This window comes from Sander lucioperca, chromosome 16, assembly GCF_008315115.2.
Source record: "Sander lucioperca isolate FBNREF2018 chromosome 16, SLUC_FBN_1.2, whole genome shotgun sequence".
In the NCBI taxonomy this organism is placed as follows: domain Eukaryota; kingdom Metazoa; phylum Chordata; class Actinopteri; order Perciformes; family Percidae; genus Sander; species Sander lucioperca.
In genome coordinates this window covers 30,661,914-30,688,360 of record NC_050188.1, presented here as the reverse complement: position 1 = coordinate 30,688,360, position 26,447 = coordinate 30,661,914, and the positions used below count along the sequence as shown (strand labels likewise).

General features: G+C 41.5%; 1 protein-coding gene across 3 annotated transcripts in view; it reads left to right on the top strand.

Moving 5' to 3' along the window:
* Positions 1 to 774: 774 nt before the first annotated feature.
* LOC116046397 (chloride channel protein 1-like) overlaps positions 775 to 26,447 on the top strand; it is a 51,680-nt gene continuing 26,007 nt past the window's right edge. Inside the window, exons 1-12 of one of the 3 annotated variants that reach the window (XM_031294751.2) lie at positions 775 to 1,020; positions 13,654 to 13,951; positions 14,047 to 14,178; positions 14,518 to 14,646; positions 16,189 to 16,322; positions 16,490 to 16,567; positions 16,714 to 16,792; positions 17,027 to 17,152; positions 17,830 to 17,914; positions 18,263 to 18,364; positions 19,181 to 19,265; positions 23,091 to 23,246. In XM_031294751.2, coding sequence (XP_031150611.2) covers positions 811 to 1,020; positions 13,654 to 13,951; positions 14,047 to 14,178; positions 14,518 to 14,646; positions 16,189 to 16,322; positions 16,490 to 16,567; positions 16,714 to 16,792; positions 17,027 to 17,152; positions 17,830 to 17,914; positions 18,263 to 18,364; positions 19,181 to 19,265; positions 23,091 to 23,246 — 1,614 coding nt within the window. In that variant the 5' untranslated portion in view covers positions 775 to 810. The remainder of the gene's footprint in view (positions 1,021 to 13,653; positions 13,952 to 14,046; positions 14,179 to 14,517; positions 14,647 to 16,188; positions 16,323 to 16,489; positions 16,568 to 16,713; positions 16,793 to 17,026; positions 17,153 to 17,829; positions 17,915 to 18,262; positions 18,365 to 19,180; positions 19,266 to 23,090; positions 23,247 to 26,447) is intronic. The other 2 variants (XM_035993396.1, XM_035993397.1) reach the window with 2 other exon arrangements.

Sequence of the window (26,447 nt, the reverse complement as noted above, 5' to 3'; positions counted from 1 at the left end):
AGCACGTCTGCATATAAAGCACATCCAGGAATGTAAAACCATCTTTTCCCATGCTAGTAATAATTCCTGGGCTGAAACCGGTAATCTTGACCACTGGAAATTCATTTGGTGATGTAATGAAGAACACAGTAGGGAAGCAAACATCCATGCACACTATTAGATTCTCTCTGTCTCTGTACGTCATTGCACCGCCCTTTTCCTGTATCGGGAATCAAACCAGGAATCCAGATCACTTGATAGATGATATGGGACAATGGAAAACTCCTAAGTCATTCCTCATTAACAGCTGGGAGGCAAGTGCATGTTAAAATTATCAATCGACAGCACAAAGTCACCAGTTTTTCCACATGCCAGAAAGGGAACATCATAAACAGAGGTTTACGCTGTCCCTCAATTGCCACTTATTTTCACACAGATACTGACCGGACAGTAGGAGTTGCTATACAACTACGAAGAAATTATACCTCACTAGCTTCACACATGCAAACAGTGTAGCTGTGTTTGATGGAGCTCCTGTACAAGCCAGAAGCTGTGCTGCCATGGATTGACCCATGTCTTTGCAGCAGTGGGCGATTGCTTCACCCCTTCCTCCTCATGTCTCTAGATGTTGAGCAATAAGTATTTGGTACAGTACTTTGAATCAGTTTGACATTTCTGACATTTAGTTTTCTTGTCCATTGCTGACTTAACTTCACAGGGGTGGGCAGTTAGCTTGGGGCATGGAGGGTAACCCCTGCTGGAGCTAGTTCACACCATGTCAGAATATGTGTGAGAGAGTGAGTGTGTGTGTGTGTGTGTGTGTGGGGGTCCATGCATGTGTATGTCTCTCCCTGTGTGGCTGTGTGTGTGTGGCTGTGCGCGTGTGTGCGTGCACGCGAGTGTCCTGGCTGGGTATCCAGCGCAGTCCTGGTAATGCTGAGACAGACGGTGAGCGGGTGGGTTTATTTTTGGGACAGTGACAGTGTGTCAATGGCCGCAGATGCGTCGGAAAGGAAGGCTCTGAGATACAAGCAAACCCTGGTCAGTGTCTCTCTCTCTCGTTCCTCTTATGCTTTCTCTCTGTTGCTCTTTCTGTCTTTTTAAGTCCATCTGTTTTTCTCAATGTCAGCCATTTCTGTCATGCTTATTTCTCTGTATAGTGTGTCCACGTTGTTTTCCCCCCTGAATCACTCATGCCATTCTTGCATGACGCACCTGTATTGGCAGTGCAAACTATGTGCATGGATGGAGCCTGTCTAATTTATTGTGTGTGAGCCTGTTATTGAACCACAATCTGTTGTGTGTACGCGTGTGTGAGTTTGAGACATGGTGAAGACCAATTAGCTGATGTATAACAACAGGGTCATGCACATGGTCACGCAACAGGTGCTTAGACACTGTGCACCTCCTTTGCCCCTGATCTTGGCATGCACATAAACCATGTGCACAGTGCACACACATATACACACTTTGTCGCTGTCTTGCTGTTTCTTTCTTTCCCGGCCGGCCACCTGTTTGCTACCCTTTCTGCGCCTCGTTTCTTAAGCCCTGGTTGGTCTTAACACATCTAGGAATTACTTTTGTGACATGTGTGACACAGCTTGTTTGAATGTTGTTTGTACAGTATGTGTGTCCTTCTATGTATGTCTTTGGCTGCGTATGCGTTTGTGTTATTACCTCATTTTGTGTGTAGGGTTCTTGTCCATGTGTGTTCTGAAAAAAGGAAACCCGATCATGCATTTGCAGTGGTGCTAATCTTCACCAGTCATGTAGTTAGATGTATGTTTTCGGGGAAGGCAGTGTGAAGGGTGTCTCAGAACATCTGGAGGATTATCATTATGGCTTTGGGATGATCTGGTATAGAATGTTCTCAGTGTTGTTGAGAGACTAAGAAAAATAGAAACACTTGTAGGTTGTTAGGTATTGAGATACAATAGCCCTGAAATAATAAACAATCACTTAGTTTTTCTGGAAAGATGAATCATTCTGAAAAAAGATGTACAGCTGCAGAGCCTCTGTGGTGTTGATTGGCTGGTATGTGAGGGCTGGTGATCATGGTGACCTATAGAATGTAATGGTTGTTGAAACCCTATTCCTATGAGTAGTCCAGGAAGTGCAAAGTCATTTAACCTGTGTATGTGTGTGTGTGTGTGTGTGTGTGTGTGTGAGTGCACTTTTGAAGGCCATGTTGGCTGGGGTAATCCTTATGTTTACTCTGTCTCCCATGGGAGCAGAGCACAGAGCAGAGAACAATAGTTTCGTGTCACTTACTTATTTGTTTTTTTGTAATTTTTTTGTGCATTGTGGGTGTCTTTATCTCTGATTCTATGTACGTGAATGTTTGTGTGTTCTAATCATTTTATAGATAATAGTCCCTTGAAGATAGATAATGTGAAACATTGAGAAAACACAAATAAGTCATAACAATAATAATTATAACTCCTACTGCTATCTGCTACACATGAATGGGGAGTTAGCAGTAGAGGACTGCATTGGGTTTGGGATCCCAGGGGTCCCGCGGGACTCAACACAAATTTTGCGGGAGTGGGCGGTTTTAACAGGGGCTGCGGCTGGGAGCGGGCGGTCCGAAAATAGACAGTGAGTCCCGGGATTTATGAGCGCTGCTCCTGATCAGTGCTGTAACCGACCGTTAGCTTCGCCAAGCTTGGTTTCATTAGAAAATCAGCAACGCACACGGTGCATCCAGTTAAGCACCAGCCAAACGCTTTATTAACACTCCTCTACTCCCTCTCTCTCACTTCTTTCCCGGGGCATTGTGCCCTGCCCCTTTCTCCTACGGCGACCTGAGGGAACCAATCAACAGGGACTTTAACATGAAATCGGTTAGAGAGTGCATAAAGACAGGAAAACGAAAGGAAATATAACAGCCTGAGCAAAACAAACCACAGGCAACAACCCGTTCTAAAATAAGTGAAATAAATAAATGAATACAATGTCACTTTGCCCTTATATTGCACTAGAATAACTTTTATTGCACTTGAATGTAATTATGCACTAGAATGTAATTTTGCTACTTATCACCGACAGATGTGCATATTTATTAATACTACACAGTAAAATAACTAGTTTCCCTGCGGGAGGGGAGAAGACCCAAAATCAATGGTCAATCTATTGACAATCAATCAAATGTTTGCCTTGCTGGCGGGACCCAACACACAAGCTGCAGGAACGGGCAGGAGCAGAACACACACACACACACTGCGAGAGCCGGCAATAATAGTAAGAAATCCACCGGGAGCGGGCAGGAGTGGAATTAAAACAACAGTATCGTGCAGGGCTCTAGTTGGCAGTCATGTAGAGAATGTATGGAGTTAAACCCTTTTCTATTTTAGAAGACCTTCATATGCATTAGGTTTGACTTTAAGTGACAGATTATAATGGCATGCACTCACATGTAGCTCTGTACAGAGGTATGTTTTCTCATTATTTTTTTACACTGGCTACCCATCAGATTTAGACTTCAGTAGGTCTCCGAGGTCCTCTGATTAGGGTTTGTTGGTTGTCCCTCGCTCCAGGCTCAAAACAAAAGGAGACTGAGCTTTTAAGGTTGTAGCTTCTAAAATTTGGAACTCTTGCCCATTGGGCTTGAGCTCTTGGAAAAAAGCAGCTGAATCCCATTTAGACTTTTTTTTTTTTTTTTTTAATGCCTTTTATGTTTTTAGCTTGATGTCTGCATTTTGTCTGTTTTGTCTTTTCCTTGCTATTTTGTCTTTTATTGTGAAGACTTGACGTCTGCTCCTGAAAATAAAGGCCATTGATTGATTGAGTGAATGTAGGGGTGTCTCCGACTTACAATTTTCATTGTCGAATCAGAATTGTAAAGTTTTGCCTATCTTCGACTGATCGTCGAATCGTGTGGGTGGGGGCGACCGGCGTTCATGGATCATGAAAAGTCATGGGGCGGTTGGATCTATTTACCCACTTTGTAAATTGATAAAAGCTTCAAAGATGTGGGATGAGCAAAACCGTTTTAGAACCTTGCAAGGAAAAGTTGCAGCGGTCTGAACCGTCAGAACTGACCCGGAGGCTCAACGAGCGCCCGCAAGCACAGTACATGGTCGAGTGACCTACAGAGTGACTGAAGAGAGCGAGCGCCGCCAAAATAAAGTAGTGAATAAATAGAGAAATAAAACATTGTTTTTGCCCTTTCATCACTAGAAATGCAGCTGTAGCAAGTATCTAACTATCACTAACGTTATCCACATTCATATTTAGACGCAACAGATTATATCCAGCTACAAAAAAGCCTGAAAGTCGGAAGTTAGGGTGGAAGTACAATGACTCGTGGTGCTATGAAGATGATACACCGGCTCGGCTCGTCTCATTGGTGTAAACTGGCAGCTTTCAGAACGCTGCAGACCGGCGCGTTGCAAGTTTACACTCGTCTCGTCCAGAATCTTTGATCTGAACTGGACTTGCGCTGCCAAGATTCAACTGTGAGACTGGCAGTTAGAGCCCGACTGATGAAGGATTTTTAAGGCCGATATCGATACAAATATTTGGTGATTGAAAAATCAGATATTCCGATATATAGGCCGATATATATTTAAAAGAAAAATCCAGAAACGCGTAACAAAACAAACAGATTTCCCTAACATTAGTTATTTGTAGTTATTTGTTTCCTCACTAAAATAATATGATAATGCAGTTTAAAAATAAACTTGTTTGTTGTTTTATTGTCACAACAGAACAGAGGAACATCAAAATATATTAAAGTTCTGATGAATAAAATGTAAAAAAAATACAAACTTAAGATACGAAACTTAAAGGGTTAAACACGAGTGTTGCTGACAGGGACGTTGTAGAGCGCCCTCTGGTGGACAAACTACGTAACGCCAACACTCAGAACATGGTTGAAGGGGGTTTTGTCCGTTTTTATTGTATTTTTTAAATATTCATTTATCGGCCATTACAAATGCCGATACCGATAGTTTGGAAAATGCCTAATATCGGCCGATAATATTGGCCCGCCGATATATCGGTCGGGCTCTACTGGCAGTCGAATCAGGCTCTTTCCATTGAAGCATTGAATATTTGACTATTGGGGATCACCCCTGAGTGATTGATTGATTGAAAGGTGCTATATAAATTAACATATTATTGTTACTAGTATTATTTGGATATCAGATGGCCGACTAATGATGTCCAATGGAGTTCATTCTCACAATGGTATAAAATCCAGTTTGGAAAAAACATCATCCCATATCACCATCACGACATCATCAATTAATATCTCTAAACATCTCTCAAAGTATAGGGAATCCAGCTGACTGTTGACAATATAATAACAAAACAGTAGCCAGGAGTCTATCCAAATGTACTGCAGTGCACATTTTAAATTTAAATAATGTATTTAATGTCCAAAAAAATTGCCCAAATAAAATACAAATGAATATACGTTTCCATCCAACTCTTTTATGTGAATATTAACAGTTGTTAGAGATAGAAAGTTGGTGGCCTAATTTACCTGTCGGATGCCATTAAACCATTGCAGAAGAAGATGGTGAATACAAATATCAGCAGTCAGACCTCAAATGGTGAAAAACAACATGGGAAACATGATGGGATCAAGTGGAAGCTCCAGTGGACGTTTCAGTCACATGCCTCATGTACATTATGATCCAAGTTTGTTTCCAATTCACTTTGTTGTCTTTTGCTTTTATTAATCCACCAACTTTTTCCACCTCAGCCAAGCGTAAAAACCTTTTCTGCAATACTCTTGACTTTTTATGTTTTTATTCTGTTTCCACTCTTTTTATCTGTATGATTAATTATATTATAAACTAATGAATTAATAATTACCTTGCTATGAATCATACATCCGGTTGATTTATGTTTACTGATATTTATATTTGGCAGTTTTTAACGACTACCTGGACAATCTCAGTTCCATCCCTCTTTACCCAAAATCTTTTGACCAGGGCTGGGTTTCAAACCTCAATATTTTTTTTGTACCCACTTAAATGTGTCTATAGGACTGACTGAGTATTATTAAAGGTGCTCTAAGCGATGTCGGGTGCAGGGGTTCTTACGGGTGCTTGAAATCCTTGAAAATGCTTGAATTTTGATGTTGTGTTTTCAAGGTTTGAAAAGGGCTTACATTTTGGATAAAATGCTTGAAAATGCTTGAAATTGTAACTGAATAGTTTGTTTATTAAATGGAGAAATAAAATGTTGGGAGAGCCTAAAATGAAACCTGCTCGCTTGCATATGTGACTGCGATCTGCCAGGTGTGACTCCGCCCCCATGAAACCACTACTGCACCATGCCGGGAGGCGATATTACGCAAGGTAACGTAACCCCATTTGTACAGGTCGGCTATCCAAATGCCTAACCCCAACCAATCAAGCTGCTTCGTAGGGCGGGTCTTGGCGTGGCCATAGTGGGATTCCTAAAATTTGCTGCTGGGAAGTTGTCGTTTCAATGAAAATTGGCTGGAAGATGAAAAGTACAAATTATGGATTAAACGGGGACAAACCCCACAAGCCTCTTGTAAAGTCTGCAAAAAAGACGTGCAGCTTTTCACAATGGGCGAGTCTGCGCTCTCGAGTCACATGAAGTAAGTTTCAAGTAAGCCAACTGAAGTAGCCTACTGTACCCTTTTACTGTCTATGTACTGTACACGTTAGTGCCTATTTGTTTACGCTAGTAACTGCTAGCTAGGAATTCGCAGGCTAAGTGACTGAGAGTAGGTGTAAAAATGTAATGTTAGTATTGCATGTCCGTTATGGCACGTTCATTTGTGGAATATGCAGTGAACATATATAGCCAAAGTTACATCACAGTAAATGTAACGTTAACTACCCGCAAATTAAAACCTGCAAACGTTAGCCCAGTGCAGAACAACAATCGTTGATTGCTGAACAGAAATCGTGTCATACAAGTAGCCTACTGTAAGGTTGAGGATGGCCTTATGCAATATTTACACTGCTCTATTCCAGTAGATCAATGTATATGTCTTGGCAATGAAATACATTTTTTTTCAATTAATATAGGCTATTTATCAGGCAGGTGCCTGTGCACTGTCAGAGTCTTCTGGGTTAAAATGGAACTACAGGTTGTTGTTGTTGTTGCACTGTCTCAGATTTTGTTCAAACCATGTCTATATCAATAATGTGTCCCAAAACCAAGGCCTGTAAAATATTTCTGTTCAAATCCTATGGCTTCATATTTTCAGCCCTTGAAATTACTTTAGTTTTACAGCCTGAAAATCACATTATCTGACAAGCAATATTTGGACATTAATATAATGAAAAGTATTATTCATAGGCAGCCCAAACTTTGTAGGGTGGAAGACAAACATGTCAATATGACTGAACCATTACAAGTTTGCACGGCATGCCGTAGATTTGGAAAAAAGTGCGAAAAGACATTAAGGGTAGCATAAACTTTGAGCAAAGTCTAAGAGGGTGCAGCAACTGTTTTCCTGGATTTAGTCTGATTTGACACAGAATGACCCAGCTGCATGCCATTTGGCTCAAATCCTCCCACTCAGTGCTCCTCTCCATAGCTGTCTTACTGCATGCTATGTTATGAACCATGAAGATATCTGATCCCTCTGCTATTACGAAACACAATTTTGGCTGTTTATAGCATTATCTCTTTTAATGTGATAAAAACACTAAATAATAATTTTGACTATGTATTGGTACGTAATTTACGGTGGTGTAAGGTGCTGGACAAAGCTTTAAAATGGACCTTGGAAAAGGTGTTCGAGCCCTGTGGGTGACGGCACTTCTTGTTGACGAAGTATTTTCAAACAAAACGAGGCTAGCTCGCCCCTCCTTCCTCATCCCGTCCCCTCCCCATCCCTTCCGTGCTTCCGCGCGCTAACCCCCCAACCCCCACTCCCAAATCCTTCTTGTCGGAATTTGGCCGTAACGCTGGAAGACTGTTTGTTATGTTTGGTGGTGCAGGTTGGCACAATTTGTTTTTCTTACGGTTTGTGGAGCCTGGGCTGTCTACAGAGACTGCGTTTTTTTACAGTGTGTTCAGGGGACAGGCAGCTGGTGGATAGTGAGGAGATGTTTGCTGTATGTGACAAAAAATGTTGTAGCCTAAAAAACGCATGACATAGCTTAGAGCACCTTTTACACTGTCGAGTACATAAAGTTAGCATTGAATGTCTGGTCAGATGCATTATCTTGTTTACTTATTCTCTGATCAGAGGCTTTTTAATGTAGGCAAAATTCTTGTATGACTGCTTGTACTTTGACACCATTTAACATTTAATTTAAGATGTTTTTGCTTTGGTTTACTTTGAAAAACATGTTTGCGCTGTACCTGACCCTCCACTAGATACATACATTAGTATGTCTGCGCTGTGTAGGATGGGCATAGGAAACTATAACTGTCAATTGGCAGAATACTGGGGAAACTTGGCTGTTTGGAGTCGTTATCATTAGTTCATACTTCCTCTCCATAAGTTCTTGAGAGACTAAAAGACAGCTGGAAGGACAGAGTGAGAGAGACGCATAGGAAAAACTGGGGAATATGATGAGGCATTGAAAGATATACTGATGGTGAGAGAGAGAGGGAGAGAGGTGTGGGAAGTGTAATGAAGAATATTGGATCACACCGGTACTAAATTTAACCCAGAGTAGTGTTTCAGTAGTGTCGGCAGAGAGTAGGGGGCACCGATGGAAGGAGGTAAGTGATTAGTGCAGAGTAGAGTTTCAGAGGGAAAACAGGCAGGTGGAATGAGGTAAAAGAGGAGAGCGTAGCAAGGATGGATTTCTGACAACATAACATACTCTGTGGTGACCATGTTGGAGGTCCTGTCCTGGCCTGCATAGCAGTGAACAGCTGATTGCATTTCGGAACATGCAACTTGGGTGTCTCGAATAGAGATGTTTTAATTTATGTGAATTTGGAGAAATAATTGTGTTGCTGCACGATATTTTGTTTCATCGTCTACATTGTGATGTGTGCATGTGCGATAGCCGCTTGATAGAAAAGTAAACTTTCACCGTTCTCCTTTTTTCATGATTGTTACCGGCCGACCCTTCCCCTTTAAGACAGGAGGCATGTGGGCAACGTGTGCATGCTAGTCGACCACAACCTGAAATTTAGAAGAAGCAACATGCATGCATTATTAATCTCATTGACTTTAGCCTGGATCGATAGTATCATATGAATACTATGGTGGCACGAGTCAACCAGTGTTTAACTATCTAATTTCCCTCTCTAAAATCACATCAGAAGAGTAGTCACGGCGCTTACTTGCTTTTGTGTTTGTAAAGCATTAAAGTTAAACTAAGAATGGTTCACATAGGAGAAGTTCCTTTTTCATTTTTATTTTCTATGTAGATGCACTCCCCTAGAAAATCACCCCAGTAGTCGAGAATGATTTATTTTTCTTCAAGTAGAGCTATTCATGTCATCTTGTAAAGATTTGTCTTTTTTATATCGCAATTATATCGCAATGTCAGTTCTTTCCAATATTGTGCAGCCCTAGTTGCTAGTTAATAATAACATATGTCAGCAGACATGCATGAACGTGTATTACTGAGAAACATTTTACATGATTTATTTTGGTTAAACAACACAAACAAATACGTAATAGTCTTGATTATTCTCAAAGTTAATACTGTAAACAATACATTGCTTCTTCATCTATAGGGCTCCTTGTATTATGCTGCTTCCTAAGTAGTTGCCATGCTTTTGTAGTCCGTTGGCTAGTTAACAAAGCTGTTTCTGAATACGACGTAACAACATTAACTGGAAAGTGCAAGTATTAGTAAGTGGACCTTGTGAGTTGAGTTTATTTTTGCCACATATATTTTACAGATCATATATCTACAGATCATAATTCTAATTTCCGGTACAAGTGACAGCTCTAAAAGCAACTAATTGATAGCAAGAGCGGTAGAGTGGAGAGGTTAGTTAGTATGAGGGGCCTGTATGTGTTTCTGTTTGTTATACAGGGGCTGCCAAGAAAGATGTTTCTGTGTAAATGAAACTTTCTAAAATGTCTAAAGAAGAATCAGCGCGTTGTGGTTACTCAAGGTGTGATGTTGACAGTTTATCATGTATCTGTCTGCCGTTACATTATGGTAAGGTGATAGATGTCGCCTTTTAAAGTGCACGTGTGTGCACTCTTTGTGCGTAAGGCCCTTGGAGACATGAGCTTTCAGGACATGTCAGGAATCCTACCTTCTTAGAATGCATGAAACATCTCTTTGAAGGGTCTTGTGCATTTTATTTTAAAAATACTTTTTTGTTTTGCTGAGCAACAAGATATTTAAGCGAGACACATTGTGTGTTGCAATTAACATTGAACGCATGAGCACCGCCCACCCAATCAAGACATATGTGGCTTCTATTGTTTGAGTCTGTGTTGGCATTCAGCTAAAGCACATTGTGTATTATGCTGCTCAAGTTTCACTGTGCGATGACTGGCATCTCTGCTCACACAGCATTGGCATCACCGTGTGTGTGTGTGTGTGTGTGTGTGTGTGTGTGTGTGTGTTAATCCATCCATCTGTCCATGAACCTGCTAAATTAGAAGCTGTTGAAAGGTTACTGCCTGGACGTCTAAAGTGTCAGCACCAGACACAACTTATCAGCTTGTCCGTTGTATTCCTGGAGTTCTATTGTCTGTTGTTGATGTACCATGAACAGTGTTTCCCACAGAATTAGAGTCTATTTGTGGCATGATTACATGTAACCTGGAGAAAACGTCTTCTGGACCCACACCCTGCTGCTCCAAAGACAGCAAGTATGTTAAGTCTGTTTCTCTCTGCCGTTTTGCCTGCACAGAGAAAGTTTTGGTGCCCCCCCCCCCACAGAGATTTTAGCCAGAGCCAAAGGAAAATCACGAGCGCCAAAACGTCTGATTTCCAGCAGCTTGCCTCCCTCTTATCCATAGCCACTATATACATATGCAGCTGGCGCTGAATTGATTGGATCTGAATGCTCCGCTGTAAAGCTAGTGCTAATGGGATTGCTGTTTGCATAGTCAGGTTGTACCGGACTCTCGCAGTGACCATTCTCAGCCTTCTGCCAGTACTCCGAATGCTGCCTGTCCGCGTGGCGGGCTGCACTGCCGTTGATCAGTATTAAATTGAGGTTTCATAACCTGCGAAAACGTCTCGTAGTCGCGTTAAATAGCACTCCAATTCCATGTTTTCAAACAGTTGTTTTTAACACCTGATGCGAGCTGTGTGGGAGTATGCATGAAAACCACAGTTATGAGCGCTTTATTGGCATTGACCTGACTCCCTGAATAAGCTGCCGCTCCGTCTCTCTGCTGAGCAGTTAAACTTTATTCACACAAGCCCCTTTCCCTTACTGCATTATATTCCATTATATTTTATATTTTGAATTGTTACCTGCCACCAGAATTTAGTATTTTCCTTTTAATAAATTAGGACGTTTTCACCATAAATGTGTGCCTACAAAATGTGTCAGAATGTAGGAAATTAAATCTTTGACACTCAAAATTTCATGGGGGGAGGATCCCCAGACCCCCCTCTTCATATGTGTCTCCCCAAAAAACGCATTCTCAGCCAGGAAAAACCCTGACATAGATACACGTTGGTTAAAGTTAACGCACGTTATGCAGAGGTCCGCTGTAACAAGCGCCGATGTTAGCTAATGTCAGTTGTTATCATAGCTAACGTTCTGTGGAAAACAGTGGCGGGGAGAGAAACAGACTTGCATGAGGTTTGAGAGTTCCAGGTGGACCTGTGAATGCTGTTGCCATAGATATACTGTAAAGCCAGAGGCTTACTGTGGTCAAGCAGATGGGTCCGAATGTAAGCAAATAAATGCGCTTTGCGCAGCTTTACAATGAAATAAGATTTCACCCATTTTTATATTTGAAAGAAAATTAATATGTGATGGGCTGCCACAAATAAATCAATGTATGGGAAACACTGAAGAATATATATTATTAGACAATGCTTCAGTAGTGTAGATAAATAAATATGTTGTGATTGTGAGTAGTGGGAATGAGGAAAATAACTTAAAGCCCATGTTCAAGGGTTTATTTTCTAATGAATTTGCGCAATTTGCTTGTTGGTAATAAACATTTAAACTGTTACCCAGCAACATCAAATACAATGGATATCACAAAACGGAATAAAGTACGAAAAAGTAGTACTATTTTACAGCGGTTTGCAATGATTCTCTTTTCCCCCACAATGCATTGCATTACGTCATGTTGGGGAGACGACAGACGAAAGCCCCGTCTCTGTTCACTGTCTATGGTCTCGGTCTGTACCACGGGTCTTGCAAAATATGGCGTTTGGTCTCGACCGAGTCCATGTGTCTTTATTATGTGTATAATAATATTGGAGGAAACGTTAGCTAATTCTGCTAGCATACGCACAGGCTAACTATAGCCAGTTAGCTTTGTGTGTAACATAACAAAAACCCACCCATCTCGTAGGAGCAAAGCTTAACATTTCATTCAATACAATTATGGTACAAAAGGAGCACTAACGCCACATGTGTTATGTTGACAACGTGGACACAGATATAGGAAACTCAGAAGGCAGTCGTAATATTTACCTAGCCGTCTAGGCTAACGCTGTTGCACTAACGTTAGCAAAACGTCGGCGTAGCTTTAGCTAGCTGTCTAAACTTGTGAAAAGCCGAACAGCATCCCCATCCAAGTAATAAATAAACACTAGGCAAATATGTTGTTACTGGAGCTAGTAGGCTACCATCAAAACGTGAGATATCTAATCGAAAATGTGTTTACAACGTCGGGGGATTTCACAGGTGGGACTGACTAGCAAGTTAGCCCATAGCTAGCATGATGCCTTCTATTGCTAGATCTAGCTAGTTTACCGGTACTTATCTGAAATAACGACATGATCACCGTCACTAGATAGAAAACCTTGACTTTCACTCGGTGCTATTCACTGACAGTAAAAACACCTCTTCCTCATCCCAGTCAGTCACCATAGTTCTAGTACTAGGCTGAGGCACGTCTCCCCAACATGACGTCATCACCGAATTGCGTTAAAAAACCCAATAATACCAAAAACGACAAAAACCTTTGGCCTTTAACACTATTTGGAGAAATTTTTAACAATGATATACATATGTTGAGTGCTTTATGTACCTATTAATCAACAGTGGTGGTTAACCTGCAACATGGGCTTTAAGTTAGGTTCTGTGCTGACAAAAGTATAGCTGGCACATATTTAGAGTCTATATATTTTTATGGGTATCAAATTCATCAACATGAAAAAAGAAAGCATATACCATATTTTGCAGCTTATGTTGAAGGTGTGTGAGATAGCTTGTGTTTGAAGAAAAGGATGAAACAAATCCAAGAGGGAATCTCCTACTGAAAGAAATATTTGTGCTAGTGAGAGAGATAGAGGAGAATTGATCTCTTCCCCATATGTCCTAGGCAATTTTTGTGGAGTCTGTCCAGAGGTGGTAAATGTAGAGGCAGAGCCCATGTTTCCGCTTCCATTAGAGCTGTTTGGGTCAACACGGGCTCCTGTCTATTTTTAAAATGGAATCTTCTCTGCCAGCGTGCCAAAAGGAGAGTACTATCACACTCTACATTCTCACTTTCTCAGGAACTACCTGTACATGTTCATGTCTAATGAATGAATGCTGGACATTTGTGTGAGTTGTTCTTATCTAGACTGATTGATTAATGGATTGGTTAACTTAAATGATTGACAGCTCTATGGGGAGTACCAAGAAAACCAAGGAGGCTCCGGCAGACGGGAGGCCACACGCCTGCTGACAGAGAGACAGATCAAGAAACATGGCAACCATCCTTGCAGCCATGGCAGGACACGACATGGCCGGCGTGGCCATGGTCAAAATGGATGCCACAGTCGACATCAGCACGGCTATCACAGCAGACAAAGGAACAGGCATCAGCCTAACATGGAGGCAGAGGCTGATGAGCCAGATGAGCAAACAGCTGACCTCACGTCCTCTATGAAGAAGAAACGCTCCTACTCCAAATGTAGAGGTGAGCAATCCTGATTAAAAGAAGTAAGTAAATAAATAGATTTCCGTATCATTTCTTTTTTTTTTGTGAGCTTTTGTGTTTTTTGGTTTTGTCAGACTGCATAGCACGGGTGCAGCGATTCCTTGTGACCAGGTTGGGAGAGGACTGGATCTTCCTTGTTCTGTTGGGCATCACGATGGCGCTGGTCAGCTGGACAATGGACTATGCCAGTGCAAAGAGCCTGCAAGGTAAGACTACAGATCCCATAATGCATTGCAGAAGCCATTAAAGTAAAGGAAAAGCTGGTGCAAAACGATATTTGCATTTTTCTCCTCTGTGAATTTACTTTTATGCCGGTCTCATTCCTTACCTTCTGTCTGCTACTTCTGTCTTCTGTTCTCTCTCTTGCTTTCCTCTTTCACCCGTTTCTCCTTACTTCATCTTACACCCCTGCTATTTATACTTATCTTTATCTTTTTAATCTATCATTCTTTTGTTTTTCCTTTTTTTTCCACCTCTACCATATCTTTCTTTCTCCTCTCTTCCCTCCCTCCCTCCCTCCCTCCCTCCCTCCTTCCCTCCTTCAGCCTATAAATGGATTTATGGGGAGCTGAGGGGGAACATCCCCCTGCAGTACCTGGCCTGGGTTTCATATCCCCTGATCTTCATCCTGTTCTCCTCCCTCTTCTGTCACCTGGTCGCTCCTCAAGCTATCGGTCTGTACCCCCTTCCTCCTCGTGGCTATGTTCTCATCTGCCTTTAAGGCCCTGACGCACCAAGCTGACCGTCGACCTAGTTTGTGCGGTGTGTCCCGTCGGCCTTTTTTCGGTCGATTCAACATGTTGAATCGGCGTCGGCTGTTGGTCTGAACAGCCACTTCATCTGATTGGCTGTTCGGCTTGAAAATGAGAGTGAGGAAATCAAAGAAGTGACTGTGACAGGCACACACAAGGCTCCTTTCATTTTTCATGTCATCTGATCAATTCAATACACATAATGTTTGAATGTTTCTTTTAAAAAACACAGGTTCGAACGATTGGAATAACTTTTTACACATTATGGCAAACCTACAACAAGATATACATACAGTAACTACTTGTGTAGGCATATTTATTCCAACAAAAACATGTATTTTAACCTTAAGATATACCCTTAGAATAGATTACCGCCGCCTGCTGGTATGGAGAGTAGAGCTGGGCAATATATTGATATTATATCGATATCGTGATATGAGACTAGATATCGTCTTAGATTTTTGATATCGTAATATGGCCTAAGTGTTGTCTTTTCCTGGTTTTAAAGGCTGCATTACAGTAAGGTGATGTTATTTTCTGGACTTACCAGACTGTTGTAACTGTTCTATTATTTGCCTGTACCCACTTAATCATTATATCCACATTACTGATGATTATTTATCAAAAATCTCATTGTGTAAATATTTTGTGAAAGCACCAATAGTCAACACTACAATATTGCTGCTGTATCGATATCGAGGTATTTGGTCAAAAATATCGTGATATTTGATTTTCTCCATATCGCCCAGCCCTAATAGAGAGTTATTTCCTCTCACGCAGGCGTAGAACGTATGTTGGCTGTAGTCTCTGCGGTGTGTTCCAGTGCTAATGTTTGGCCAAGACAAAGGCGACGAGGGCCGACGAGAGTCGACGCCACAGTCGGCCGTCGTCGCCATTAGTCCCCGGCCGTCGGCTTGGTGTGTCAGGGCCTTTAGTCTCTGATAGAATGCCTCTGATTATTAATGCATATTAGACAATGTACTTTTGTATGCAACATCACATACTGGAATAGTCATCCCTGCAAATCAGTGAAATCAGATGCTGTAACGTTTGATTGGAATGAAACCCAGCTGAGTCTAAGGTGCATTATTACATATCTCAGCTTCACAAGAATACAAAATAACGTTTTTCACATTATCTCCTACCTTTTTTTCACATGAGGTGATTACTCATAAGCCATTTCTCTGCAAATCAAGAACAAATGGTTTGGAAATGACACTATTTCATGCAGAAGAAAACCCTCAACAAACCAGGAAGGTGTAGCTTATCTAAGCAAGTCATTTAAGGTTATGGAAGTACTTTAAATTGGATTGTGCATCTGTGTGCTTTTTACATAGTTGGTACTGTCCAGTTGCACCAGCGTCAACAGGAATTTTCCATTAAATGTTTGAATTGTTCTTTAATTCAAACCTCTTTGTCCCCCCTTCCCCTACTAAACAACCTCTGTCCCCTCTTCTGTCTCAGGTTCTGGCATCCCCGAGCTGAAGACCATCCTGAGAGGTGTGGTGCTTAAGGAGTATTTAACTCTCAAGGCCTTTGTTGCTAAAGTCATTGGTCTGACTGCTGCCCTGGGCAGCGGCATGCCTGTAGGCAAAGAGGTGGATGATCCAGATTGTTTTTACACAGATTAATTAACCAGTCTCTCCCTATACATTTTTACTCAATCTAACAACCAACAGCATCTTTGGTGTGGTGTTTGGTCTTACTGTATGCACTGCTATAGAACATCATTTCATTTAATGTTGTGCTCATCTGCTCCACTCAGGGCCCATTTGTTCACATCGCCAGTATCTGTGCTGCAGTTCTCAGCAGGTTCATGTCCTGCTTCTCGGGAGCTTATCAGGTAATCTGATGTTGAGAAACATTTTCATTTACATGCAACTTTTAAGTGGGATTATAAAAAAAATGTATACTGTTTGAGACATTCCTCATCTATATGTTGTCTTTCTGTCGTCTCAATCCTCCTCTTCTTCCTCTCTGGATCAGTAGAATCCATACTGTTACACGGACATCCTGACAGTAGGCTGTGCTGTCGGGGTGGGCTGCTGCTTTGGTACTCCACTTGGAGGTACACAGCCTTTTTCTGTTCTGTGTCCCACTCACACATTCAAAATTCACACTCATTTGATATCTATGTAAATAAGAAAAAATGGGGCTTGGGGGAACTTGAAATATTCACGAATTTTGCAATTTTTCAGGAAATATGTTGTTAGCATCTACTAGTCTTTAGCTTTGGCTTAGTGCATTGTTTTCAGTTGCTGCCTGTTTAATTACTGGTTCTTTCCCTATTTCCTTTCACCAGGTGTGCTCTTCAGTATAGAGGTAACATCCACATACTTTGCTGTGAGAAACTACTGGAGAGGATACTTTGCTGCTACATTTAGTGCCTTCATATTCAGAGTGTTATCAGTGTTCAACAAAGATGCAGGTATGGATTGGAGAAAAGTATTTATCAAGCTATTTTGTCATTCAAATGTTCAAGATCAAGATTGTGTCACTTTCTCTTTATCAAACAGGCACTAGAGGGCGCCTTTACTTCAATAATCATCACCGAGCAGCTCACATCTTTTTAGTGACACTGATTTAATGTATTTACTTTAGCCACATCATGCAATTTCCACTAGGTGGTGTCCTCCTCCACCATGTAGCTGTGGAGTATTGTAATGCCTGACTCAGGTTATGAAAATGTCTTATAAATAATTTAAGTGAGTTCCAGACAAACCAAGAAAGATCTTTTCTCATTTCACTGTGCCAACACTTCCCCATGACCTTCCAAAAGGAAGTTAATCAGTACTTAATCATTAGCAAATTACAGAGATGATGTACAACTTTTTTAAATTTTTTTATTTAAGATTATTTTTTGGGGCATTTTAGGCCTTTAATTCCCCAGGACAGATGAAGACATGAAAGGGGAGAGAGATGGGGAACGACATGCAGCAAAGGGCCGCAGGTCGGAGTCGAGGAGTAAACCTCTATATATGTGCGCCTGCTCTACCAACTGAGCTAACCCGGCCACATGTACAACATTTTTAATCTACAGACTAAATAAATATTATTTTTGAAATTCTGTAAATTTCACCTCTTCGCCTTTTCTTCGTCTTTCAGTAACCATCACTGCTCTGTTCAGGACAAACTTCCGCATGGATTTCCCTTTTGACCTTCAGGAGCTGCCGGCATTCGCCATCATTGGGTGAGCGACTAGAAAACTGAGCCAATAACTGAGTCTATATGGCTGCGTGTGTGTGTGTGTGTGTGTGTGTCTGTGTGTGTCTGTGTGTATGTGTATGTGTCTGTGTGTCTGTGTGTGTGTGTGTGTCTGTGTGTCTGTGTATGTCTGTCTGTCTTCTGTCTTCCTAATGGACAAGATGGAAAATGTTAATAAGCCAAACGTTATGCAAATGTAGCATTTAAAAACATGGAGAGTCCAATTATTAGTTCACCCTTTTATCTCAGGGAAAGAGAGAGACATAGAACATGCAGGTGTTACGAATGAATAGATGACTTAACTTGGCTAATTTAAGTTTATTCCTTTGTGCAGGATCTCCTGTGGGTTCCTGGGGGCGTTCTTCGTCTATCTCAACAGACAGGTGGTGCTGTTCATGAGACGTCCCAACGCCATGACCCGCTTCCTGACCAAACAGTGAGTCTCATATTTTTTAAATATTTGCTTAATATTAGGGCTGTCAAACAAGTATTTTTTTTTAATCGCAATTAATCGCTGAATTTCTATAGTTAGTCTTCGTGTCGTGACAGGTCTGCAGTTAGTTGCCACCCATTTCGCAAGAGCTGTAGTCATTTTTTGGGATTTGGTTTCATCAACAGGTTGGCGAGTAGCACTCTCCAAAATAGTGCTTTGCCTGAGCCCGCTAGCATCAACCTGAGTCACGTTAATTAGCTCGTAGGTGGTAGCTCAAGCTTGACGTGCTTCGGTGATATTTTAATTTGGCTTTACACAATGTGCATATGGCTTTCAACTTGTCTAATGAGCTGTCCAGGAGTTTTGGAAAATAAAAAAGGCCATTCAGAATTGTGTTTTCTGCTGTCTTTCTCCATCATGCCTGCAGCAGCAGGATGTGTTACGATGATAAGTAACGGTGCAGCAAAGGGTCAAAATAGTAGCCTGTTAGGCACGACGCAAAGCCGAGTGAAGTGTAAAATAAATGAATAAATGGCAGCATGCGATTAATAAAAAAAATTAACGCATTGTGCTCGGCCCCTTAATCGCATCGCGATTAATGCTGCCAGCCCTACTTAATAAATATATATATATATATATATATATATATATATATATATATAGGCTAAAGGTTGGTATGGCATGGGATATTAAAACTTGAGCACTTAAAATGAACATTTATTATTCTAATGAATTGAATTTTGTTTGGATTTTGATTGTGAGAGATATTTACTAATGTTTGTTTCATTAACGAACCTTTTTTCCTGTTTTCCCTCCCAGCCGGCTGATCTTTCCAGCTGTGGTAACGCTGGTCATCGCCACCTTGACCTTCCCCCCCGGGTTTGGACAGTTCATGGCAGGAGAGGTCAGAGATCATATATTGTTATAAACAAGGACGAATACAGGGCATGTAAATCTGTTTGTACCTGCATGCAATGCTGACAGCTACAGAGAGCTGAGGAACAAAAAGCTGCAGCAAATGCCACCCCACAAAAGTGAACAGCGGTAACTAATTTACATGTTTTAAAACACCACTACTCACAGATTATTCATGTAAGAGTACACTTGCTTTAAAACACCACAGAACAAAGTTGTGGTTTCCAGTATCTGTCGACAGGCCATGATGTATCATAACCAGAAAGTAAAATCCAACAATCTCTTAGATCTTTTATCTCTTTGGACACATCACAGACCAGTAGACTTGATAAATACAAGCCTGCTGTGTTCCCTTTACTGACCCTACATCACAGGATTTTTGCGTATTGAAGTTGATCTCTCGGTGCCACAGGGAGTTACCAACATGAACATTTGCCTCGTGCACCTTTGAGGGAAAAACAGCAGCAAACTTCGATCTGGCAGTGGTATTAGTGTGCTAGGATGAATTCAGTTAAGGGTGTTAGAAGCTCATAAAGGGCCGTCCACACCAAGAACGATCACTATAAAAATTATTAAAAATCGTTCTAACTCAAGTGGATGGCGCAGTCCACACCACAACTGTAACAACAACAACAGTGGAGAACGATATCATTGGGATCACTTTCGGAGCGATTTGATGAACGATAGAAACACTGACAGCCAATCAAAATCCATCTTTATTTACAGCATGACACGGCGGAGAGAGACATTGCAGAGAAATTTGTTTCACAACAGGTGGTTAGTGGTGGGACTTTCCCCTCGGTGGGGCTACAAACCTTGCGCTTTGTGTATTTTTGTATTTTGCAACGTCACACTTTATTGGTTCATAAATTCACAAATTCACAAATATGTAGGATATTACTAAAGACATTCCTGTAATCATATGTTGCAACGTCTGCTGTATACATTATTATTACAGACGGTATAAATGTAATATAAACAACATAATGTAATGTATTTATATAGCGCTTTTCTAGTCTTAACGACTACTCAAAACGCGTTTACATAACCATTCACACACATTCATACACTGTGGCCGAGGCTGCCATACAAGGTGCCACCTGCTCATCAGATAAACATTCACACACATTTACACTCCGATGGCGCAGCATCGGGAGCAATTCAGGGTTCAGTGTCTTGTCCAAGGACACTTCGACATGGGACTGCAGGGTAGTTTAATTTATTATAAAACATTGTATTGTTTAAACTATACCTATATGTGTTTTGTCTGCATAAATCTTAATGTGTAAAGTAACTAGTAACTAAAGCTGTCAGATTAATGTAGTGGAGTAAAAAGTACAATATTTTTCTCTGAAATGTAGCGGAGTAGAAGTAGAAAGTGGCATATAAAAAAAAAAGACTCTTATGGGCCAATTAGGGTCTTTTTTTGTTCACACTCAAGTAAATTTAAAATAATAATAACAAATGGTCTGGCCAATCCGGGGCCCCTGCACACGTGGGGCCCCTAGGCTGCAGCCTACGCAAGCCTGTGCATTACTCCGTGCCTGGTCACAGCAATGCCGCTAAAGCGGTAGCAAGTGTGGTAACGCTCTTCAAAACTCCACGCAGACAGCGTATATAACGGCGAGGCAAAAGCGGTCGCGGTAGGGTTAACCTTAGACTTCCTCTGTGACAGGCAGGCACCACTGTGTTCACTATACCCTATTGACTGACTGACAGGCTGAGGTTGTGGGGCAAGTAAAGGCAACAGGCTAAAATAGAATAAGATACAAATACAAGAATAAAAGATATAGTGCAGTGTAAGAAACGTATATGATTAGTTTCTTGGGAGGGGAGAGGGAGGTGTTTTATTTTGTGCGGCGTGTAAAATGTTCTAAATAAATAACAAAATGTTCTAAGTAAATAGGATAAATAGGTTTGGAATTATTTTTACAACTGAAATTAATGTTTTGTTATTACAGAGGTAAAGTACCGAAAAAAGGTACCGTTGGGTACCGGAATTGAATTCCAGGTACCGATACCGTACCGGAAGAATAGTGAACGGTACCCAACCCTAATGTTAGATAAAGGGCGTTAACAATTAAGATATGAGCTATAAGCTCTGTTGCTTAAGTGTAAACCAAACAAAAATCTATACTTGAATATTCTGTACACCATCAACTTATAAATGTGCATAAGAGGCCTTACTGTGATGTCAGTGTCCGTGTTTCGACACGGATGGAATACATGGATACATGCCTTGTAGCCTACTGTGCACGCACAAAAGCAGTTTTAAGGTGAAAGCCAGACAGAGCCATTTACAGTATCAACAGCTCACCTACCAAGAGCTAAGAGCAAATCATGTGTTTCACAGAAGCTTAGAATAGACCACTAGAATAGACACTAATAGTGTGTAGCAGGTGTGTGTTATACACTGTTGTAAATGCACGCGTATCCATCTGTGTGCATATGTCAGTCAGCAGCACCTGAACATGTTTGTTTGTTTGTTTGTTTGTTTTCCATGCCCCCAGTGCATGCCCTTCACACCCTCATTGTAGAAATGTCTCGCACCTTTCTATATCAAACTCAAAGCATTGTTTTAACACAGCAGGGGAATGGAGTGATATCTACATTTAAACAATTTCACTTTAGAAAAGTGTCTATATAGCTTTTGGGGAATTAAATCCTTCCAATCCAACCTGATAGCACAGTGCAGAGTGACAGACGCAGCAGCACAGTGAGAGGAGATTAAAAGCTACAAGGGTTCTAAACAGGACGTGAACCCACCACTTCAAAAAGGCACAGGAAAGCCTATCATTACATCCAGCTTCATCGAGGCCAACAGCAGCCTTTCACAGAGCGGATCCTCAACCTTTCCATTCACACACTAAATGATAAATTACAGGGCCTCGATTCAACCCTAGCTTAAGCAGGAAGTGCAAAAGTAGAAAAATCCAAATGACGTTGGTGTTGTTTTTCCCCCCGCAGCGGCGTTATGCAGATGCGCGATGTGCTGCAATTTGTCCCTGTGAGAAAATTCGGAGGAGTCTATGCAAATGTACAAAATGGTTGGAGTAAATTAGTCATTCGTGAGTCATCTAAAGAGAATGAGTCATTGGACACGGCCACACGTACCCGTCTGCTTCCAGCTTTCTGGATGACTTCCTGCCTGTTTGTCCCACTTGACTTTCTTCCTCTCTTCACGTTTTTGTCCCCCTGTTCTTTTTCAATCTTTCCTTTTTTCCTTTTGCTTCTCCTTTTATCATCCATTTCCCCTCTGGTCTCTTTTCCTCCCTTGATGAACTTCATCCCCCCTCCATCCATGTTTCCTTCTTCTCTTGCTCTCCTATGGTTTCTTCTCCCCACTCTTCTTTACACTGTCCTTCCCTTTTCTCTCTTCTTCTCTTCCAATCTCTCTTTCTCCCTGTGTCTCTCTATCGCTTTTCACTGTCTGTCCCCCTTTTACTCCCTTGTTTCTTCCCTTTCTCTCCCTATCCTTTCTCTTTCCATTCTCTCCCTTTTTTTTCTCCAGTTTTCTTTACACATTCCCATCTTTATCTTCTTGACTTCCTCCCTTTTTATTTCTCTTCTAATTCCCTTTTTACCTCCACCATTTCTCCCACTCTACCTCCTTTTTTTTTCCTTTTTCTTTCTTTCTCCTTCTTTGCAACGTCTCTGACCATTCCTGTTTTCTCCTCCCCCTCCCCTTTGCCCTCTGTCCACTCACTTTTACTCCACCTCTTGTCCACCTGACTCACACCCTACTCTTCCCTCTGTATTCCCTGCCCTTATCCCTTCTTCCCTCTGCTTTTAATTCCTCTATGCCCCTCTCCAGCTGATGCCAAGGGAGTGTATCAACTCCCTGTTTGACAACTTTACGTGGACAAAGATTTCGGGATCACCTCCTCCGGGTGGTCTGGGCCTCTCTGCCGCCTGGCTGCACCCTGATGTCAGTGTCTTCCTCGTCCTGCTGCTCTTCTTAATTATGAAGGTCTGTGGCTGCCAGTAAAAGTGTGTGTGTGTGTGTGTGTGTGTGTGTGTGTGTGTGTGAGTGAGAGTGTGTGAGACGTCAGCATTTTCGTCATCCTCCTCTTCATTGCATGTCACTCTTGTTGTGTGTCGGTAACAGGGACGTGTGTGGGTGGATGGGTGTGGGTCTTTGTCTTCTTCATCTCTTTCTGTCCAAGGTCAACAGTGCTGGCAAGCTTCCAGATGGATCATTCTTATGTTTTCTTGAAAACAGCTACACACACACACACACACACACACACACACACACACACTGGAGAGTTTAATCACTTGCTATCTCAGTATTAGTGTCATCATCTACACAAATCTGGTCAATCTGGTGCTGGGTTGACTGTGAGTACGCAGAGGGTTGATAGAACTGTCTGTAAAAAAATCCCACAGCATATACACAGGTGGACAAATGATCACTAAAACAGTATGAACAACCCAATTAAACCTTGATAACTAAATCACAATAACAAGGCAGCTACATAGACCATAATGAATGCTTGTAAGGCGCATGTATCATCTTAGATTTATATGTGAATCTTCAGAGCATCACCATCATCAGGCAAGTAACGGGTTCAAAGAGAACAAGCAGCGTGATGTTGCTAGTTGCATCAGTTTCAAAAACTACCAAGGACCAGTCTAGAAGATCAGACAGTAAACTGATATGACGAAGCTGGCTGATGTGTTTGTCATAAGGTCTTACCAGGCACTGCACGCTCAGTGTAATGTCCAAGGCAGTTTTTTAAAGTTCGTTCCGAAGTGCAGTAACTGCTCCCACCCATAAAAATGAATGGGTGGTTTAACATCCAGACAATGTCAGAGTAGAGGACCTCATCTGAAAGGAACTTGATGACAGTCGGACCCGATCGGAATAGCAATAGCAACAGTTATGACCAAGCCAACATTTCATTTAACCCAAGTAGAGATAGAACACCAACACTGGCAGCAGCATGATTCACTGTCAATTCAAAAATAAGTAGCAATGCGTATCATTTTTCATGGTCCTTTTCTGCCTCAAAAAATATTTTTCTTCTGTGATGATTATGACACATGAGTGTGCTTGGGTCCTCTGAGGGAAAAAAAACCCTACCAGACCCAATTAATTTAAATATGATTTGGTCTTGAATATTAGGAACTGAGTCGACCTGTGAAGAGCTCCATGTTGTGTCTTTACGCAGCTCATTTCAGTAGATATGACCATCCAACCATGTCAAATATACCACTGCAGACATTTCAATATGCAGTTTAACCGGACAAGAATGTTATGTTCACATAGAATAGTGGACCCAAAATGCAGAGAGCAGGCAGGTAGAGCTCGAGGATTTATTTCCACAAAAATATATACAACAAAAGGAGAACAAAAATGCAGCAGGCAAAACAAAAACTCACGGACGAGAAGCCTGGAGTGAACCCGGTTGGAAAACTGACATGCTTGACAAAGTCCAGGAGCGAAGACACACAAACTGACCGGAACGAACACAACAAACAAACACACACACACACACAATGATCTGACACTGGACAAAGGAAAGACAAAGACTAACCGTGCGTTCATGGACATCGGAAAAAAACGTTTTTCCGAGTGAAAACGTCATCATTCACATCCCTTCCTGTCGGAATCAGAGGTGGGAAACTCGGGCCAGATTTTGCTAACCGAGTTTCCCAGTTGGTGACGCGTTGTTGACAACTGACGTTTGATGTAGGCGACTTTGGTTCACTGAACATATTTCAATGACAATAAACTGTTTATTGTGGACAAATGCCTCTGCTGAGAAACATACACAGACATAACATGTTTCAAATTATTCATAAATAGGCTATGTATAAAAAAAAACACATTATCCGTGTCCTTTCCTGTTCGTTGTCCTGCAGATAACACAAACACCTGACGATGTGCTGTTTGTATGCTCGCATAAGAAAACAGCAGCAAATTATTGTAGCCTCCATGTTTTCACCAGGTGTTCACACACCTGATGCTCTAGGCTACGCCCAACAGTTGGTGGCAGTCATGCAACAAGTTGTTATGCCAAACGCCAATATAACAGAAGAAGAAGAACACGCATCCCGACACAATCCTAACCATGTGAACACTGGTAGTCGGAAAAACAACGTAATCACGGGGGCGGTCCCAGTTATTCCGAGGTGGCATGAACGCGCCATAAATACACAGGGTAACGAGGAAACACAAGACAGGTGACACAAGGCTGGGAAACAGGTGAAACACATTAGGGCAATCACAAGGGCGGGATAACAGAGAGTAAAACTAGACAAGACAGAGAACAGATTATCAAAATAAAACAGGAAACTAAGCAAAATACAGAACAGAAACAGACTACCAAAATAAGATACACACCAACCCATAGTTGTTCCAAAACCAGTGGGTAATTCATACTTACTTAAGTTGTATTGACATACTTCTGTACTTGATGCTGTAGATTTGTTTCTGACAGTAAAGCAGTTAGGTTGTCATCCAGTTTATATAATACTGCCCACTGAGAAATAACAGTGTAACCATCAAACTAAAGCTATCAGTTTGACTTGAATTGTAATCAAGACAGAAACACAGTCTCTTTGCTGCTGCAGAAAACAGCACCAAGCTGTTGCTGCCTCCTGTTAGATGAAAATCTGCAGCTTCTCAAGAGCTCAAGTAGAGAACAGTGAAGCAGTGGGAAACTGGGGAAACAGATTACCTTTCTTAGTAAATACAAAACCAAACTTTTCAATCTACATGGAAGCCACATTACACAAAGTTCGGTTCACCCCACTATTTGCTGTCTTTCTCAAAATCTGACAACAACAACAACGTTGTATTGGTCAGAGTTGTCAGGTTATGAATTTCTGCCAAGTTAAACCACTAAGAAGTCGGGATTGTTCTGTTCTTTCCTGGGATTCCAACTGGTGACAAACCACTCTATCACTCACTCTAAGGGCCCTGTTTTAACGATCGAAGCGCACGGCATGAAGCGCCTGGCGCAGGTGCGTTTTAGATCGTGTCCAAATCCACTTTTGCTAGTTTGACGGCGGAAAAAAGGGTCCGTGCGCCAGGCGCATGGTTCAAAAGGGTTGTACTTAGTGTCTTCATTAATCATAGGTGTGTTGTTGAGTGTAACATGCAATAAACCAATCAGAGTGTCATCTCCCATTCCCTTTAAAAGCCAGGCGCGTTTGGACCTTG